We start from the raw sequence: 18,492 nt of genomic DNA, 5'->3' as shown, positions 1-18,492 counted from the left end.
CTGAGCACGCCCACCCTGGGAGCCTCTGGGGCCCCGAGGGGAGGCAGAAACGGGGCCAGAAAGAGGTTCTACTGACCCTCACCCTTTGCCACCACTCACTGCGACCAGGCAGGTGTTCTGAGTCCACCCTGCCGGGTATGATAGCCACGCTGTGTTGTAATAGGGAAACTGAGGCTGAGAAGTTATGAGGCTTGTCCAAAAACTTGCTCATGGAAAGGCTGGGGCCCAGAGGGGTGAGCCGCATGGGCAGCCTTGGGAGAAGACACCCAGCCAACCCGCCCTGGCCTCCTCTTCCCACTGACCTCTTGGCAAGCTGCCGCTCCTCACAACGTTGCTCTGTGGGGGGAAGGAAAGAATCGTGGACGAGAAACACATCCATTTTTAATAGTTTATTTATCCAACAGTTTCAACCCTGAAGTGAAGCCTGTTGCCGCGTTCCGAATTCCGGCTGGGGCCTGATTAGACCATTGCTTTGCCGTGGGGCGGGCACTCGGAGCCAGCCCCGCGATCATCCAGACATCAGAGGAAATGAGAGAGTATTGCTCAAATGAGGGAGATTGGAGCTTTATTAAGGAAACAAAAAATACCAGTAAGACCGACAAGGGGTGGCTGATGTCTTCTGGAGGCGCTGTTGTAGGCACCCTGGCTCGCCCCTCTCCCGCCTGCCTTGGAGAGCGCAGGGGGACGAGGCTCTGCTTGAGGGGCTCCTCGCATTGAGTTAATAGGGCCCCTGGCAGGGCGCTTCCGGAGCCGGAGCCGGGCCGGTGGGGGTGGGGGTGCAGGAGGAAGGTCTGTGGTGGTGCTCGCATGCACCCCGCGCCCCCAGGTCGGCCTCAAGTTCTGGCCCTATGGGTCCCGCAGCCCGGGCCTCAAGTTCTGGCCCTACGGCCCAGCAGCCCTGCAGGGGGGCCGCCCGTGGTTGCCCTGGAGAGGGGTGATCGTCGCACAATGGAGACGCGGCACTCCCAAGCTCCCGGAATCCACATCCTCCTCCACGCAGTGGCAGTGTCGCAGTGTCGCACTGTGAGAAGCACCACTGAAGAGGCCCAGCTCTGACCCTGCGGGTGGCACGGGGCGGCCCTGCCCTCTGGCCGCCCCCGCAGCTCACCCCTCCTGACCGGAGGGCCCCGTGTGCCAGGACCTGGCATTTCTAGATCTTCTACAGTACTTGTTCTACTTTCTAGCACCTTACCCCTTCAGGATAAAAGAGGCCCAACCAAGCTAGAGGACAGGCTTTCTCCCCTCACCCTTGAGCTCCCGGTAACACCCTCTGAAGGCACATGGACCAAACCGCTCCCCAACCCCTGCTGCCCCCGCCTGCCATCCCGACCCACCTCCCACAGGCTCCACACCCACCCTGCTGAGTGCTCCGGGTGGTGGAAGAGCTCCAGCCCACCTGACTGCATACTTGCTCTGCAGGGTCTCCCAGCTGCTGCTCTTTCATCTTCTCTAAGCATCAGAAACAAACCCTTCTCCCCCTTCCTGCCAGCCACCAGGCAGAGAGGATTGGACCAATGCAGAGGACGAGCTACCCACCTGGCCTCTGGCTTTGCCACCCACCCCCACCCAACCGCTGCCCTTCAAGGAAGCCCAAGCTTTCCTACAAGCTAATCTCTCAAGAGTCTTACAGAGAGACCTTTGGAACCAGAGTGGGGAGGAGGGTGAAAGTCAAGGCAAGCGTGAATTCAGCACTGGCAGGTCTGGTGGCCTTCCCACGTCCCTGGAGGGGACTGGCCTGGGACAGGCTGACTGGGAACAGGTCCCCACCCAGGATTTATCGCTCTGAGTCGGAGAAGGAGGAGGGCTTAGTCCATCTCCACACCAGCATATCCTCCCCAGCCACGCGGTGGGACTCTGTCTGGATCCGGGATTCATTGGATGCTAGGAATTCCACAGCCCGGTCCCAGACACGCTTCATGCGCCTCCTGCAATGAGAGGGACCAGGTTCAGCAGCAAGGCAGCAGCCCCCCGCCCCCCGCAAGCTCTGTCTGGTACTGCCCAGAGAAGCGAGCTGGCCTGTGCAAGCCCTGGGGACAAGACCCCAGGAGCCCACGCAGAATTTATCTGTGGGAGGAAACTGCATCAAGTACTAGCAGAACTCCTGCAGAGAGAAATTTCTTGAGCCACAGAAAAAAATTATCCCTCAACCTTCTCTGCTCTAAAAGCGCTCAATTAAAGGGAGCCGAAGGGGACCAGAGGTGCCGGAGGACCCCCTGGTGTGTCTGAGTGGGACTGGGCCGTGCTGACCTTGGCCAGCTCTTGCCAGGACCTGTTACTGCAGCAGACCCAGCCAGGCGGCCCCATCACCAGCACTGGCTGCATTTTAATGCCCCATGTGGGCCAATTAAAGAGTGGCCACTGGGCTGTGGAATCCAAACCTGACAGTGCTTTGGAGCATGAGAATGAGCTCAGCATCTGACGGGGGAGGCCAAGAAGCCGGAGCTGCTCCCCTCTTCTGCTCTGCTGGGTCCCCGGGGCCTGGCATCCCCTTGGACCGCCCCTATAACCTCCTCCCCCTCCAGACTAGACAGGAAGATTCCAGGGCAGTCAGGTTGCTCTGACGTCTTCTCTTTGAAGAGTTCCTGTCTTTTGGCAGTTCTGCAGCCTGCCTCCCCATGACCCCTCACATGGGGAGAGTGACTGTGGACATGGGCATGTGTGAGCAGGAAAGGCTCCACCAGGGCCCAGGACAACAAATGAGGGAAGTTCCTGAGGTGGCCTCTGGGTTGGGAGTAAGAATGGGGGTGCTGGGGCTTTCTTCCTCGGAGTTCGGGTCCTGTCACCAGCGACCCCTCAGCCTGTTTGGCAGTCCCCACTTGCCTGGTGTCACCCAGCCCTCCCTCCCTGGCTGCCCATTAATAGGTGAATAAGCCAGCTGCTTTTAGCCCCCCTGCTTTCCTCACCAGCCAGGCTCTTCAGCCCTCCCTCAGTCTCACAGGCAGACCCTCATCTGCAAGGCAGACCTGAGGGGGCCCATGGCAGCAGATGTGTCCTCACAACTGGAGGGCTTGGCTGCACAGATGAGGGGTAGGAATCAAGAGGCTGAGAGCCAATAGTGTGAGTCTCCCGGGTTTCACTGCTAGGGCTCCGTCCCGAGACAAGCCGAGATGGACTTTTGCACTTACTTCAGTACATGTGTGGGTTGCACATAACCCGAGCTGGAGCAATAAGGGCTGCCCTGGGATGAGCTGTGAGGCCACCTCCGACACCCCCACTCCCCTTTTCCTGAGGCCTTGTTAATACCTAACAGCACAGTTTCCTTATGCATTTGTTACCTCTCTTCCTCCTGAGAAGCAACACTCCAGCAGGGTGGGGATTTGGTTTTTTTCCCCATACCCCAACACACCCCACCCCTGTGACTCAGGAGTGTATGGCCCGTAGCAAGTGCTCACTAAACATCTGCTGAATAAAGGAGGGCTTCAAAGCAACCCTCTGCAAGGTGGTGGTATTGTCTCTGTGTCTTGGATGAGGAAACTGGCTCAAGGAGGCTGTTCCCCAAGGCCACATGAGACTCCTGGCCAGGCCAGGAATTTGGTGGGAGTCTGGATGCACCAAGTAGTCTCCCCCTGGGAGCAGGGGGGCCACACGCCCGCCTCATGCTGGGCAACAACAGCAAGCACAAGCCAAGGCCGTGATCCCAGCTCTCCCTAAGCTTCCTGCCTGCACCTTCCCAAGGAGTAGGGAAAGTTCTTGAGCATCTTCACATTTAAAAGCGGCCTTAAATTCACATTTAAAAGCAGTTTTACTCTTCCACTTCCTCTTGGGTTGCACAGAAATGCCACCAGTGGTGGGCTTTGAGCAAATTCCTTAGCCTCCACATGCCTCAGTTCCCTCATCTGTAAGATGGGATACTCATTGTTCTCACCTCCCAGGGCCACAGTGAGGGTCAACCAAGTGGGACTGTGCTGGGGAAGGCCCAGAGCAGGACAGCTCACAGCGAGCACTCGGCAAACGTGAGTGCTTGTCACTCTCCGAGGGGATGGCATCCAGCCGGAGACCGGCACCAAACTGCTGACAAGGGCCCCCGGTCTGAGCCCACGCCATGCCAGGGCCCTCCTCCTACAAAGCTTCCCCACGTTTGGTTTTGTCAGGGGCCACCTAGCATCTGCAGCCCATGTGGAAGGCCCCCTGGAACCATGCGTGACAATGGTCTGCTACCCCTGCCCATGCAGCTGTGCACCTGACCACATCCATTGCCACGAAACCCTGCGTTCAACTACATGCATGCATGTGTAGGTGTGCCTGCTACTGTGGGAAGCGAACCATGATATTTTAGGGGACGTGTCATGGGTCATGGTTAAAAATGTCTGAAAGGCAATCTCATCCTTGCTAGTGACTGATTCAAGAACACAAGTAACCAGTTCTGGCCAGCGAGGCCTCAAGAAGTGTGTCACTGGCAGCTTCTGGGCATGTTTTCTCCTGCCCATGAGAGTGACCGGAGGCCCATCTCTCCCCAGTTGGCAGTGACAAGGCAGATGATGATCCAGCTGCCGCTGGCTACCACTTGTGTCTGGGAGGAACTCCAACCAGCCCACAACATCCCGGAGGCCAGGGCCACAAGCATCACAGAGAAATGGCACTAGAGTCTCGACTATTCTGTGCCCGGAGCCCAAGTGACTCTGGACTTCCACTAATAGAAACCCACCAGGTCCCTCTCAACTTGAGCCACTGGGGGGAAGGCACGAGCACCTGCCACCCACAGCTCTCCAGTTGGTATCGACGCTGACAGAGTGGGGTCATGCTTCCGTACTTCGGCTGTGCATTCTGCCAAAGATCCGAGCGCTGGGGCAGCGGCGGGAGGTGTGCCTGGCCCCCTCATCTGTGATCCTCAGGGCCAATCCGCAGCCCCTTAACTGATGCTCTAGGCCCTCTCCTGTGGCACCAGGCTGGGACAGCCCAAGACTCACCGGCTCTGTGGAGGGATCAGGGTGTCTCGCACATGCAGGATGCCCACGTATGGGTAGCGCTCCATGTCCTGCTCCCAGTCCACGTAGTGGTCCTGGACCACATCTGCAAGGTAGGACAGAGGACACCATATAGGGGAAGGACGTTCTGGCGGGTACCAGTGGTCCTTTCCCCAGGGGCCACGCACCTATAATCTTCTTCACCATCTCATACATGGCTTGTTCCTCTTCTTCCAGCTTCCGCCACCGATATTTCAGGAGGATCAGGAGCCCCCACAAAAAGGCCAAACCTATGAGGGAACAAATGCCCCGTTAATCCATCTCATCACTTGTGGCCATTCAGCTGCATGCTGGGTCTCAGTGCAGGCCAGTTGCTGTGCTGGAGGCTGTCAGTGAGCTGCGTTAGGTGTCCTGAGAACCTGCTATGTGTCAGGCCGGGGCTGGCACGCAGCTTACACAGGATGGGGAGATGGCGGAGGGGAGACGGGCTACAAAGTGATCATCTTCCTCTGCCGGCTGTCACCACGGAGGCATCCCCAGCTGTCCAGATTGAGGCTCCTCCCAACCCCATTCTGGGCTTTCATCTCCTCCCTTGCGAACCAGACCACGGGGTTTCATACATATACACACGCAGGGCCCTTTGTATTCCAAGATGCTGCTGCCGATAATGACGTCTCTGCCTGATGGCGTGGGTGAGGGAGCTGTGTGCACGCCCAGATGGCTGGTGATTTGCCTCTCTGCCACGTCTGCAGAGCTGGCAGTTTCTGTGACTTGGCCTTTCACCTTCCAAAACACCCTGAGGTCTCTGTTCAAAGGCAGCCCCTGATGCCACGCCATAAGATGCTAAGCTCTGCTTTGCAGCTCAGCCCCCTGGGTCCTTCCTGCTTTCCTTGGGTACCCAGAGCTCCGAGGAGGTGTTTACATCGTTCAGGGAGTAAAATTAAGCCAAGCTCCTGCTGCACCTCCTCCTCCTCCGAGAGGCCTGTGCCCTGGAGCTCTGGGGGTGACGATGCTGGGCTCCAGCCAAGGCCCAGCTCCCCCCTCGGGGACAATGATAGTCTCTGACCCCGATCAAGGATATTTTCCAGTTATCGTCATGCTCCTGCCACCAATCTCTAAAGGTAAGATGACCCAGGGCAGAGGCTGACTTGTTCATCTCCTCTGTTTTATTAGGCAGACCTCAGGTTCACTAGACAGAAATGAACTCTCTGGGCCTGGGTTTCTATAGCTCATTACTCATGCCTAGGAGTGTCACTGAGCTGGGCTCCCGGAAGGTGCTGTGTGAGCAGTCCCTATGGCAAGGGCGGGGAGGGGCTGGTCACGGGGGGGGGGGGGGGGGGGGGGGGGGGGGGGGGGGGGGGGTGGGGGGTGGGGGGGGGTGGGGGGGTGGGGGGGTGGGGGGTGGGGGGGGGGGGGGGAGGTGAGGGGAGAAGGGCAGCCAAGGACTTACACCAAAAGAAGATGAGCAGGTTGGTGATCGCAGTGAACAGGGCACGGCTCAGGCGGCAGCCCACCCCCATGCGGGGGCGGGCGGATTCCAAGCAGACCACTTTGTCCACAGTTGTCACCAATTCCGATGGGTCTTCCCCTTTCAACCTGAAACAGGACACAGGGCTGCAAATGCATTCATGAGCTCCCAGGAACCATAGGATCAGTCCCAATTTGAAGCAAAGGGAGATGAAAGGAGGGGCTTTGAGGCCTCTACTTGCTTATAAAATAGACTTGGTATCCTGGTCGCATACTTTCCAGAAATTTCCCACATTGGCTACTTAGAAAGAATAAAGCTTTAAAGATGGCAGCAGGCTCGAACCCCTACTGCTAAAGTGATGTCTCCCTCTGTCGAGTCTTCTGACAACTCCTCTCAGCATGTGGAAGATTAAACTGTAAATTGGATTCCCACCTCCCAGCATATAGAAATGGAAATGTTTACTGAATCACTGGCTTTGCACTGCATAGCAAGAACTGAAAGAGTCTGGGGTGTGCTTTTCCTTGTTGACGGTGACAAGGAGGCACATAAACTGTTTAAGTATAAAGATTGGGGTGTCGTGAGGCTCGGGAAAGGATAACCACTGGGCTCTCTGAGGCCAGGCTCCCAGCCACAGCGCCTCCACTCTGGCCTCTGAGAGGTGTCAGGACACATGGGGATGCCCACGCCTGCACCTTCTTCTGGCTAGGTGACAGTCTCATGTATGGGAATGCCCAGTGTCTGAAGTGTTCCGATTTCTCGAGACCCACTTTGAACACTGGTCATCTGAGCTGGGCTGGGCCACCCTCCGACTGCCTTCCCATAGTGTGAAAAGGCAAGTGCCATCATTCTTCTGTGCTAGCAGCTTTGGTGAGCACTGCTGAGGATAAAATCCATATTCTCTTCCGCCTATCCTAACACACAACAGGAAAATCGCTCAGCCACTCAGGGAAGCTTTATTTATTTTTTTTAAGCCAACGCATTTTAATCGTGTCCTGCATCCAGTTATCAAGCTTTAGGCTGAACAGTCTGAGGGGCTTCTGGTGGAGGCACTGCTGATGGAATTAGTAGTCTGGGTGGATTAGAGACGGAGGGAACAAAACCCCAGAGTGTACTTGAGTATCAGGAGCTGTGGCCTGAACAGAGACCCTAACAAACCCTGGGAAATGGGAGGGAGTCCCAGCATGAAGAACCTTGGTGGTGGCAAGGGGTGGGGGTGGGGGTGAGGGGGCATACTGGTGTGCCCCTCCCCCACAGGCTGAGCAGCCAGATGGGGCTTTTCAGAAGGCTGAGAGGGCTCGCCATCCTGGCTAACAGTGCTCCCCGGGGGTAGAAATGAGGTCAAATGCCCAGTCAGAATAAAATCCAGTATGTCCTTTTTCAATTTCTGTCCTGAGCGAAACCGACAGAAACATTTCAGCTAGGAATGAAGACCAGCACCAGACAAAAGGCAATACAGAATGACTTCTCTATGTGGGACCAGCGAGTTCAAAGGGCACAGAGTGAGTTACCTGAAACTCAAAGCATAGGTAGAAAACTAGGCTAACCTGGATTTTGTGTCTTATCGTGAAGTGACTCCTTCCGCTGCACCCCAACCACCTTTTCCTTCCGTTGCCTGGCTGTAGGCTTAGCTCACAAGGACTTGGCAGAGACCTGGCTCTACCTTCAGACACCTCTGTGAGCTGACTGTGGCCGCAGGTGCCCGTGGTAGTGCCGCCACCCTGTGATGCTTCGCCCACACTCACCAGATGCCCACGTCCTTGTTACTGCTCAGTATCCAGGTCAGCGCAGCTTCAAACTTGGCAGGGGAATTGCCGGTCACATTCTGTGGGAGGGGGCGGGAGATTAGTGCTGTGGCTGGGCGGACCAGCTAGAACGTTGTTCTCCTGCTGGATTAGGGAAGACCTCTCCTGTGTCCTCCAGCGGGCCCCAGAGCCCCATTCCGCTAAATGCACGACAAAGTGGCAGATGGAAATGTGGGTTGATGAGAGCCAAGAAGGGGCTCTACTGGGAGAAGTCGAGGTGGGAGCACACAAGAAAGTGATGCAGGTCTGAGGTAGCCAAAAACAGAATTTTCTCAAGTACCAAAGCGTCAAGGGCTAGCAGCTCAACTTGGGGAAAATAAAAACACGTGTGGGGCTGGGGGCCCCAGGGGCCAGTCCCTGCCCCTTTCTGGGCCTCAGTCTCCTCATCTGGGAAATGAAAATAGGCTAGGGGACCCCTAGGTTTCTGCTGGCTCCAAGGTTCCAGAATTCTGTCATACTGGAGCCAGGCCAACAGCCACACAGACCCCGAGCAATCTACACAGTGAACATAAAGGAGAGAATGGACAGGTGAAATGTAGGTCTGTAAAGCTGCTGGGAAGGGGAGAAAAGCGGGGGGTAAGTAATGGGGCTGCTTCAAAAAGAGGCGGCCTGCAGTGGCCACACCAGCTGCTCAGGAGACCCCCGCCCACCTGTGGCAGGCAGGGCTCCGGCTCACAGCTCAGCTGGGACCAGTCACCTCTCCTGCTGCCTAAACTGAAAGTAGCCTAACACTCAACTAAGTTAAAAAAAAAAAAGGAAAGAAAAGAAAAGAAAGAAAAGAAAGAAAAGAAAAGAAAAGAAAAGAAAAGAAAAGAAAAGAAAAGAAAGAAACAACAAAAAAGGGAAAACAAGAAAAGCCAAAAAGCAAACACAAAATGGAAAGAGAAAAAAAAGACAGGGTCTGAAAGATCAGAACAAAAGCACCAGGACCTCCTGGGAGTGGGTGAGCGCTGCAGCCTACTTACTGCTAGGTATTCCTGGGCTTCCACTACAGGGATGCATTTGCTTTTTAGCTTCTCTGGATTTCCACATTCAAAATTACCTAGGAGGAAAAAACACATATTCAAACAAAAAGAAGAGGTGGGGAAAAAAATACTCTGAAATGGCCAAAAAAAAAAAAAAAAAAAAATGCAGCAAGAATCAAGCCATCAGCTTTGATGGGGAGCATGTGGCCCCATGACTCTGGTGAGGCATCCTCAGTCTGCAGCAAGATCAAAAGCCACTTAGCTTGGATCGATTCCAGATCATTAAAACCTGACCTGCAAAGGAGTGCAGTGATTTGCATTAAATGACTAAAAAGCTACCCAATCCTAAGGTCTGTTCTCAATTGATCCCTAAAAGGATCAGACAGGTAGCTTTGGAAGGTACCAGAATGGCACTATAAATAAACGCGACCTGGAAAAAAAAAGAAAGGCAGGGCGGCTGCAGGCACTGCAGGAATTCTGGCCATGACACAGGCAGGGGGCTAGGACCTCCAGGCCCACTGTTTTGAGGGGTTCTGGGGAAGGAAGGCCAAAATGCCCCACAGAGAAAGAGGGCATCCCTGTGCTGGGCAGTGGGGTCTCAGTGTGGTGCCCCAAGGGGCCACCCCCTTCTGATCAGGTCCCACCTAGGATGAAGCTGGGAGCCTCCCCTTAGGCCCACCCAGGGCCACCTCCTCTGAAAACTCCCCGGCCCATGGGGAAATCTTGTCGGACCAAATCACTCTGGACTTGGGGACCTGCCACAGCCAGTGGCTCTCAACAGCCCACTATGGTCCACCCACCATGTTCTGCTTCCTGTGGGTCACTAGATGCCTTGAGAGCAGGCACAGCACAGGCTGGGGGCATGTACAAGATCCTTAACCCACACAGAGCCTCACTGCTCTTAACCTGGCACAGCCTGGGGTCTGTGGAGGGAGTGGCTGAGAATGAACTTTAAAAATCTTGAGACCGAACTAAAGTTTATCCCTTCTATGCCAAGTTGAGCTTGCCCTTATGGGACCCCTGAGATCAAGCTGGCTTTTCCCGACAGGCCCCAGAATGCCCTGCCCCACTTAAGCTGGCCTGGACCACAGCCATGGTCTCCTGATTAGTTTCGTCCTCTCTCCTTTCTCATCCACGTTTGATCAACAAAAGTTTAAAATGATTCTGCTTAAATCGCACTACTACACTCAAGCTGCCGTCACCCTTGCCTTCCTAGCTCCTGGCTCTCAACATATCACTCTGCTGCTCAAAAGCCTCGTTGGCATTCACCGCCTGCAGTGATCAAAGCCCTGGTGGCTTGACATCTATGGCCATCCATGGTGGGGCCCAACCAACCTTTCCAAACTCCATTCCTTCTGTTTCTCCTTCCCCTATGAAGCCAAGAGCTTCCATCCCTGACTCTGTCATTTCCTGCCTCTTGGCTCTACCCTGCCCCCTACATATACAGAATCAATCCTCCTTGGGCTTCAGGGTCTGGCACAGACACCGCCTCCCCTGTGATGCTTTCCTGACTGCTCCAACTGAAAGGTAACATGCCTACTGGAACTTCTGGCCTCTCGGTTCTCATCTAATCACACCTTGTAACAGCCATTGGTCAGGGAGGTAGGTGGCCTATCCCTTCTACTAGATCATAAGCACCCTGTGGGCTGCAAGGGAAGCACAATGCCCCGCCCATAGGTGACCTCCCAGGTGGGGTTGGGGTTGGGCAGAGTATGGCTTAGCAGAGCCCTCATTCCCCTGCAGTGAGACTTTCAGACTCGCCGTTGGCCAGGCTTGTCAGAGGACAGGAGGCACTAGGCCCCCTGATGGCATAAGCCAGGACCACAAATGGAGGGCAGGATGGAGGAGAAATGTCTACCAGCATCTCTGGTTTAAGACAGAGCTTCCCTACTTTATACCCTAGGGCTTTTCAAAAATGCAGACTTTGATTCATAGGTTTGGGATGGGTCCTCAGATTCTGGATTTCCAATAGGTTCCAGGGTGATCCTAATGCTGCTTGTCCCTGGACCACAACTGAGTTACTAAGGTCTGGAACACTCTCTTAAAGGGCCAGAATTTGGGCAGCCCGGGTGGCTCGGCGGTTTAGCGCCTGCCTTCAGCCCAGGATGCGATCCTGGGATTGAGGCCCACATCGGGCTCCCTACACGAAGCCTGCTTCTCACTCTGCCTTGTGTCTCTGCCTCTCTCTCTCTCTCTCTGTGTGTGTGTGTCTCTCATGAATAAATAAATAAAATCTTGAAAAAAATAAAGGGCCAGAATTCATAGTCCAAGGACCCAGGCAATGCAGAAAGGCCCCTGGGGCCTGTGATGCTGTGAGCTTCCATGCCTACTGCTCCTCCTCCAAGCTCACAGATGCCTTCCTGACCGCCACTAGTCTCCTGCCAGTCAGGGGGGATGTGGTGGCAGAGCAATGGCCCATAAGACCTGCCCCAAGGGCTGAGGGCCCAGTACAAGCCCATCCAGCCTGGATTCCCTAGCAATGACTTTAGACAAGGGTTGGCCCCACAGGTAAGAGGCGCCTCTTGAACATTCCATAAGACTGAATAGCTCTGTCTGGTTCTGGTGCACCAAGCTTGGGGCACAAGCTCAGGTCACACTATGCCCTAAGCAAGTGATTCTGAGAGGTGTGGGGAGGTGATATATCTGGCCTCAAAGAATAATTTTCTAAATAAAATAGTAGGGAAGCCTTCTGGATGGATTACTTTTTAGAGGTACTTCATGGGGGTACTGAAAATGTCCTCCTCTAGAGTAAAACAATTTTCATTTGTTTAAAAAAAAAAAATGACCAAGGACCACTTGGCTAGAGAGGGAGACAGTTTCTGAGAGGTTAAGGGACTTATCCGAGGTCCTGCAGCTAGATGGGGAGATCAGGACCAAATGTGACACGGGGGCCCTGGCAAGCTGGGTGGACCTGAGTGTGACCAGCCCACCGGGCAGGCCCCTGCCACTTGCATAGGCCTCTCCTCCTGGCCTGGCCGACCATCTGGTACAGGAGGCTCTCCAGGTCAGAAGATCCAGACTCTGAGGAGACCTGGGGCCTGGCTCCTGCAAGTGCAACATGAAAGTATCAAGTGGTGGGCATCCAGAGAAAACAGGCTTGTGCAGGGGCCAGGACCCCTGAGACCCTTAAAGGGGACATGAAAACCAACTGTCGGCTTAAGAAAGCTGTGTCTAAGTGGAGAATTGGGGCAAGACTTGGTTTCTGAGTGTGTCTTCTGGGAGATCCCCAGCAAGCATCTCGGCCTCCTGCCAGCCAGCCCCAGCCAGGCTGATGAGGGGAAGAGCCCACAGCCCCCACGAGGAATCTCAGGCCCAGAGATATCCACTCACCGGCTTGGACGGCCAGGAAGTTGTAGAGTTCATGCAGCAGCTCCAGCAAGGCCGCCTTCTGCTTGGCCTGGCAAAACTGGAAGGGCACAGGACAAGCAGTCAGCAAGCAGTGGTGGGGGCAGGGGGCTCCGTCCAGCTGGTTTTACCTCCTTGGCTGCACTGCCAAGTGCTAAGCAGCAAGGCACAACTCCTAACCCAAATTCTGTAAAGTGGTGGGCCCAGGGACAGGGGTCGATAAATACCGGGTTAACTGAGCACCATAAAAACAGAGGCAGAACTAAAAGCAGACATAGTAACTAAGGAATTGCCATCCTGAAGGCTCCCAGCCTGTCCTGCAGTTCCCACGGGAATAAAGGCCATTAAGCTGGGCGGTGGAGCAGAGGTGACTAGGCTGTGGGGAGATGCAGCAGCCCAGGTTCCCTGGTGGGCCAGGCAAATGCTACTACTGCAGCCTTGTCTTCCCTTGGGCCACTCCTGTTTTTGGAGAGTCAGGTGCCTACATTCTGCCTATAAATTGTCTGCCCGGTGGATTAGCTGCAGCAACTGCTTCATCTTAGACTGGATTCCTGACTAGAAGTGGGAAATTTCTAGAAATCTTAAAACTATAGAGGACAAAAGTCATCTGTATGAGAAAACAGGAACACGAATACACCTAGATCTCCTCCACTTATAACAGAATTGAAACCATTTTCCTAGACTTGCTAGATTTAGAATATTTAAAAGAAAAACTGCTCTTCCTTGAGAGTGAATGACGGGCTGTCATGAGTCTGCACTGAATCCTCACCACAATCCTTACCACACCCCAATTTCTCAGATGAGGAGTCCGAGGTTTAGAGTCCATAGCTAGGCCACCAAGATCCCACAGCTAACAAGTGCTGATGATGGTCAACTCCAAGCCTACCGCCCCCTTCAGACCTCCTCTGGGGTGTCACTGGGGTGTCCTGGGCTCCGGGCCTGGCTTGACAACTGTGGAAAGAACCACAGTCACTTTCCTTCTTGGGCTTGCTTGATGCCCTCATCTGCAACGTTGAGGGACTTGGTTTCTGAAAGTCTCAGAGGCCAAGATATATTCCCTTGTGTTGCCTAAAGACCCAAAAGCCTTTCCAAGTACAAAATGGGGTTACCAAGATTTACACACATGACTGTTAACGTTCAGAAACAACGCACAAATCTGTAAGTAGAATCAGATACTCAAACTACCTTTTAAAGATGAATGTGATGGAAAATGTTGATAATAAGAAATATAACTGAATATACATGGAGATCCCAATTCTATAAACATACATACACAAACAAATGAGAAGGGAAGGAAATGCCCCTAAATGTCACCAAAATTATTTCTTGGTGGCAGAATCATGGCTGATTTTGGCACATTTTTTTTTACACTAAACATCTATTACTGTCACAACCAGGAAAAAAAGAGAGGTGGTCACAATTAACTCCATTTCAAACTCACCGACGTTTAGGCAAAGCGGGGCTGATCCCACCTAAAGGGAACAGAAGGACGGAAGGCACTAGACCACGAGACGGCCTGAGACAGCACACCCACTCCCAGCTTATCCACGCGTTTTCAGTAGCACAAAGGCAGAGAGAAAAATGCTAAGTGTCATAGTTGGCTGAGAAGGGAAAGAACACATATCTCTCAAACTCCAATGCCCATCTGGATTCTGGGGGAGCCTGAGCCACACAAAGAATAAGACTTTTCAGCAAGAGCCTCACCAAAGCCAAGAAACATCTCCCAAACTGCCTATTCCTCTGTCCACTCTTCATGACGGCCAAGAACACCCCATGAGATCTCAGCTCAGTGGGGCCTGTGATGAGGCCCAGACTCTGCCTTTTGATGCCCTGATGTTACGAGTACCTACGCTGCTCACCGAGCACATCTTTAGCAAGATCCCGGGATGGGCCCGTTGGGGCTCACTCAGCTGGGGAGATGAACCAAGAGATAGAAACCAGAGAAACCAAAAAAAAAAAAAAAGAAGAAGAAGAAGAAAAGAAACCAGAGAACAGAGAAATCTTACAGAAAAGTTCCTTGCTTTCGGGTTCAAAATTCTAGTTTTCCCTCTCGCCACTACCTATTTTTCTGGGCCACTTCCTGTAATCATCAACTGTGGTTTCCATGACAGAAGGCACTTTCAACTTAATATGAATCTGTTTTCACAAAACAACTGAGAGGCAAAGATACTTGGTGGATGAATGCGATAAGTGAATGTAATAAAACAACCCCAAAGATGACATAGCGGAAGCCAGAGAAGAAATAAAGGCTATTATCTACACCAGGCCACCCCTTCTGTTAACATGGGTAAGAGAGTGAACTCTTGACTGTGTGCACTTTCCTAGGCCCGGGGGCTGCCAGACATGGAGACTGAGGCCTTGGGAGAGGCCTGGCATTGCACACTTAATAATTAGACTACTAAGTCATGCCCTCTAGCAGGAAAAGGCTCCTCCTGGTAGGATTTATGACCTGAAAATTTACTGCCTCCTATCTTCCCCAGACTATCACCTGTGCCAGCATCCCAGCTCCTAGCTAATGCCGCGTGCATGACTCATAAATGGATGGGGCTGCTCACCTTCCCCAAATATTATTTGTAGGGAACATTAAAGCCTCATAAAACAAATCTATAGGCAAGAGGCCTAATTCCACTTCAGATATATTTAAAACAACCCCACCCGCTCCCTGATGTTTCAAATCCGAACAGCATTGTCAGCCACAGACACCGGAGCAGAGGGAACGTGGACCTGAGAACTCGGCCTCCAGAAGCTTAAAAACTGCCAGCCCTTCCTCTGGAAGCCAGGGAGCTTGAGAGGTCCTTTAGCACAACCTACTGCATCCGCCTAGATTGACTTAGGCAGATCAAAGTCTCCCGCGCTGTGAGTGATGGGAGAGCTACCATAACAAGCCAGGGTTGGATCTTGGGAGTTCTATTCTTTCTATTTCAAGTACTCTGTCGCCTGCCACAATTGAGTCTGACACAAACATCACAGAACACGATGTGATTCTGGTACATTATAGGAAGCACTCCTGAAAATGATCCTATTATGATCCTTTTCTGGGGAAGTTTACCTCCTGATGGAGGCTAACATCCTTGGGAGGAATAACAAAAGCTAGAGAAACTCAGACTCACCTTATCTGTTTTGCTGTCACAGTCCACTGGCAATAATTTCACTGAGACCAAGAAAAGAAACACAGAGGAAATTAAAAGTGTGGGTTCAGGAAAAGATTTCAAAAGAGAACCATTCCCAAAATTCAGAGGAAGTAAAACATTCCCATAAGGGTGGGGACCAGAAAGATGTCCTCTAAATATGGCACTTGTAAAATGTAGATAGTAACATGTAAGGGTTTCCCAAGCCCGGATGAGGAATCAGGACTAGGACCACTGGTCCAAGCCGTAGCTGGAAATGATTAGCCATGGGCTCTTGGCAACTCAACCACTCTGAACCTCCATCTCCTCATTTGTAGAATGGGATCAATAAAGCTTCCGCTGCTTAACTCAAGGAGTAAACCTCAAACAAGTCAATATACATGATTGTTTTGTAAACTGCCAAGTGATATGTTGAATAGGGATTAGTACCACCATGGGAGGGGAGCTCCAGCTAAATCCCAAGATATACCCAAGAGCTGTTGTCTTAAAGTATCTCAGCAGGGACTATGAAAAGTGTACTGTTTGACTGCTGTGGTATCATATAGTCCCATATAGACCCTCCCAGGTCTGCTTAATTTCTTTAGCAAGTGGATAGACTGCTCTCATAGCCAAGGAGTTATTTGGGTGTGTGAGTCTGGAATCCCCATGCCCACAGACTTGTTCATATACCCAAACACCCATCTGCTGCAACAGCTAAGGTACAATTTAGCCTCTCCCTGCATTTTGGCTGTTCCTGCTAGGCATGGAAAGAAAGATGTGGCCTTGGCTTGAGGCTGGGAACAGTATTCATCACAATGCTTTGCAAAGAATATCAAAAGCTGGTGAACTCACTTTACACTTTAGATTTATACACTTTACCCTTTACATTTATAAAGAAATGATTTTCACGTTGAGACTAAAGCCCAGTTACCCAAGAAGCAGATTCCCCTTTTAAGAAACATACCAATCCTCAACTAGTCAGGATACCTACTGTATCCTGCAGACCTCTTATTGCCATGTCCAATCACTAACTAAAATGTGGACAGAAGCATGGCGGGCAATGTCCTTGACTCACAGAACTCTCTCTTAGCACACTCCAGGAGGATAATGCAAGCAAGGATAAACACCTCCATGTATATCAGTTTAAACGCTTTTGGTGATGCAAAGCTGGGAACCCAACCAGATCCGATCTGTGGGCAGTCAAACCTGGGGTGTCTTCAAATGGGCACTAATGTGTGAATGAGCCAGAGATCCAAGTTAAGAAAGAACTAAAAAGGAATGGGGGTGGACCTGCCTGTTGGAGAGGGGTGTGGTTTTCTCTGGAGAGGGAAAACCAGAGGTTGGGGTGGAAATGCCTAGGAATGAAGACTGCTTCCAGCACGTGGTTGAAAGGGAGACTGGTAGGGAGGGCTAGGGCAGAAATGGAGAACAGGAACAGGAGAGAGTGAGGACAGAGATGGCTGCAGGAACTCCAGGCCTCTTCTCCCGGCGGCAGGGAGGAGAGGCAAGGTCTGGAGGGGAGAAGACAGCCAGAAGCAGCTGGCAAGGCCCGGGCCGCGGCAGCCTGGCGCCGAGAGGAACCGGTGGCGGCAGGTGGGCACTCGCGCGCCCGGGGCCCTCCCCTGCGCCGGCCCGGGACGTACTGTTGTCCTCCGCCTCCTGCGGCGCCGAGGGCTTGCCCATCTTCACCCAGAGGATGCCCAGGAAGACGAGCAGCAGCCCCAGGCTGGCCCAGAACAGGAGCCGGGACAGGCAGCGCTCCAGCCGCCGCCCCGCCTCGGGCCGGGCCCGCGCCGCACCCGCAGGGCCAGTTCGCGTGGCCCGCAGGCCCGGGCGCGGGTCGGCGCCGAGGAGGGCGGAGGGCGGCCGGGCCGGGGCCGGGGCCGGGGCCGGGGTCGCGGCCCACCAGCGACGGACTCCGTGGCCCGGCGCGGCCCTGTCGAGCGGCCGGGCGTCCTCGTCCTCCTCGGAGCTGCCCCGGGCCGAGGCGCGGCGCCGGAGCGGCGCGGGGCGGGCGGGGTAGGCGAGGCCGCGGCTCCCGGCCCAGGACGCCGCGGAGGCCCCGCCGTCGCCGTAGGCCCCGGAGGTCGCGTAGGCCGAGCCCGAGGCCGGCGGGGAGAGCCAGGGCTCCGCTCGCAGGGAGGCCGCGGCGGGCCGGGCTCGCAGCGGCGCCTCCTCGCGCAGCCGGGCCTCCCCGCGCAGCCGCTCCTCGCCCCGCAGCCGGGCCTCCTCCCGCAGCCGCTCCTCGCCGCGCAGCCGGGCCTCGCCCCGCAGGCGGCGCAGCTTGTTGCGGTACACGTCCCGGGTGGTGTCGGTGATGGGTCCTGGCTGGAAGCCCAGGGCCTGTAGCTCCCGCCGCAGCTCCAGGTCCGACAGGCCGGCCATGGCCAGGACGCCGCCCCCCGCCCGCCCCCGGCGCGCACCGCACCCGGAACTGCTCCCGCCGGCGGCCGCGGCGGAGCGGGCGGGGCCCGCGCCATGATGGGAAGGTCTGTCCGCGCCCTCCCGGCTGGCGGCCATGTTGGGGAGGTCACACTCGGCCCTTGATGCCGCCCTGTTGGGGAGGTCCGAGAATTCAAAAAATGTTTTTCTTCTTCCTTTTTTCTTTCCTTCCCCTCCTTGCTCAGTCCTTGTCTGTAAGACCGGTCGGTGTTTCTTTACGAATACTCCTCCGCATGCGCGGTCCCGGGCACGCGGTAGACACCTAGTAAAGTGTTGATTTAGTGGATAAATTGCCTAGTGGTGAAGGACGAGCCCCTGCGGACCCTTTGCCTCTTTCTGTGCTTGGGGAGGGCTGTGGGTCATGGACTAGGCCCGGCCCTGGACCCCAGGTGGGGGGCGGCGGGCCTGTGCCCAGGCGCTGGGCGCAGCTCCGGGACCGTGGGCCCCGCCCCAGGCCCC

At 54.4% G+C, this 18,492-nt stretch overlaps 1 protein-coding gene across 2 annotated transcripts; it reads right to left on the bottom strand.

Annotated features, from left to right (window-relative positions):
• Positions 1–374: 374 nt before the first annotated feature.
• On the bottom strand, positions 375–18,017 carry LEMD2 (LEM domain nuclear envelope protein 2). Of its 2 annotated transcripts, none has more exons than XM_041765025.1 (9): positions 17,235–18,017; positions 15,595–15,635; positions 12,470–12,545; positions 9,140–9,216; positions 8,115–8,194; positions 6,355–6,518; positions 5,093–5,194; positions 4,908–5,010; positions 375–1,925 (listed from the first exon to the last, which is right to left on the bottom strand). In XM_041765025.1, the coding sequence occupies exons 1-9, from the start codon at positions 17,974–17,976 to the stop codon at positions 1,775–1,777; spliced, it is 1,536 nt and encodes a 511-aa protein (XP_041620959.1). In that variant the 5' UTR covers positions 17,977–18,017; the 3' UTR covers positions 375–1,774. The 2 variants fall into 2 exon arrangements, with proteins under 2 accessions (XP_041620959.1, XP_041620968.1); XM_041765034.1 differs by having other exon boundaries at positions 6,355–6,500.
• Positions 18,018–18,492: the final 475 nt, after the last annotated feature.

The sequence above is a fragment of the Vulpes lagopus genome, chromosome 1 (assembly GCF_018345385.1).
Source record: "Vulpes lagopus strain Blue_001 chromosome 1, ASM1834538v1, whole genome shotgun sequence".
Lineage (NCBI taxonomy): Eukaryota > Metazoa > Chordata > Mammalia > Carnivora > Canidae > Vulpes > Vulpes lagopus.
Note: the sequence above shows the minus strand (reverse complement) of the source record. Positions and strands in the feature narration are given on the sequence as shown.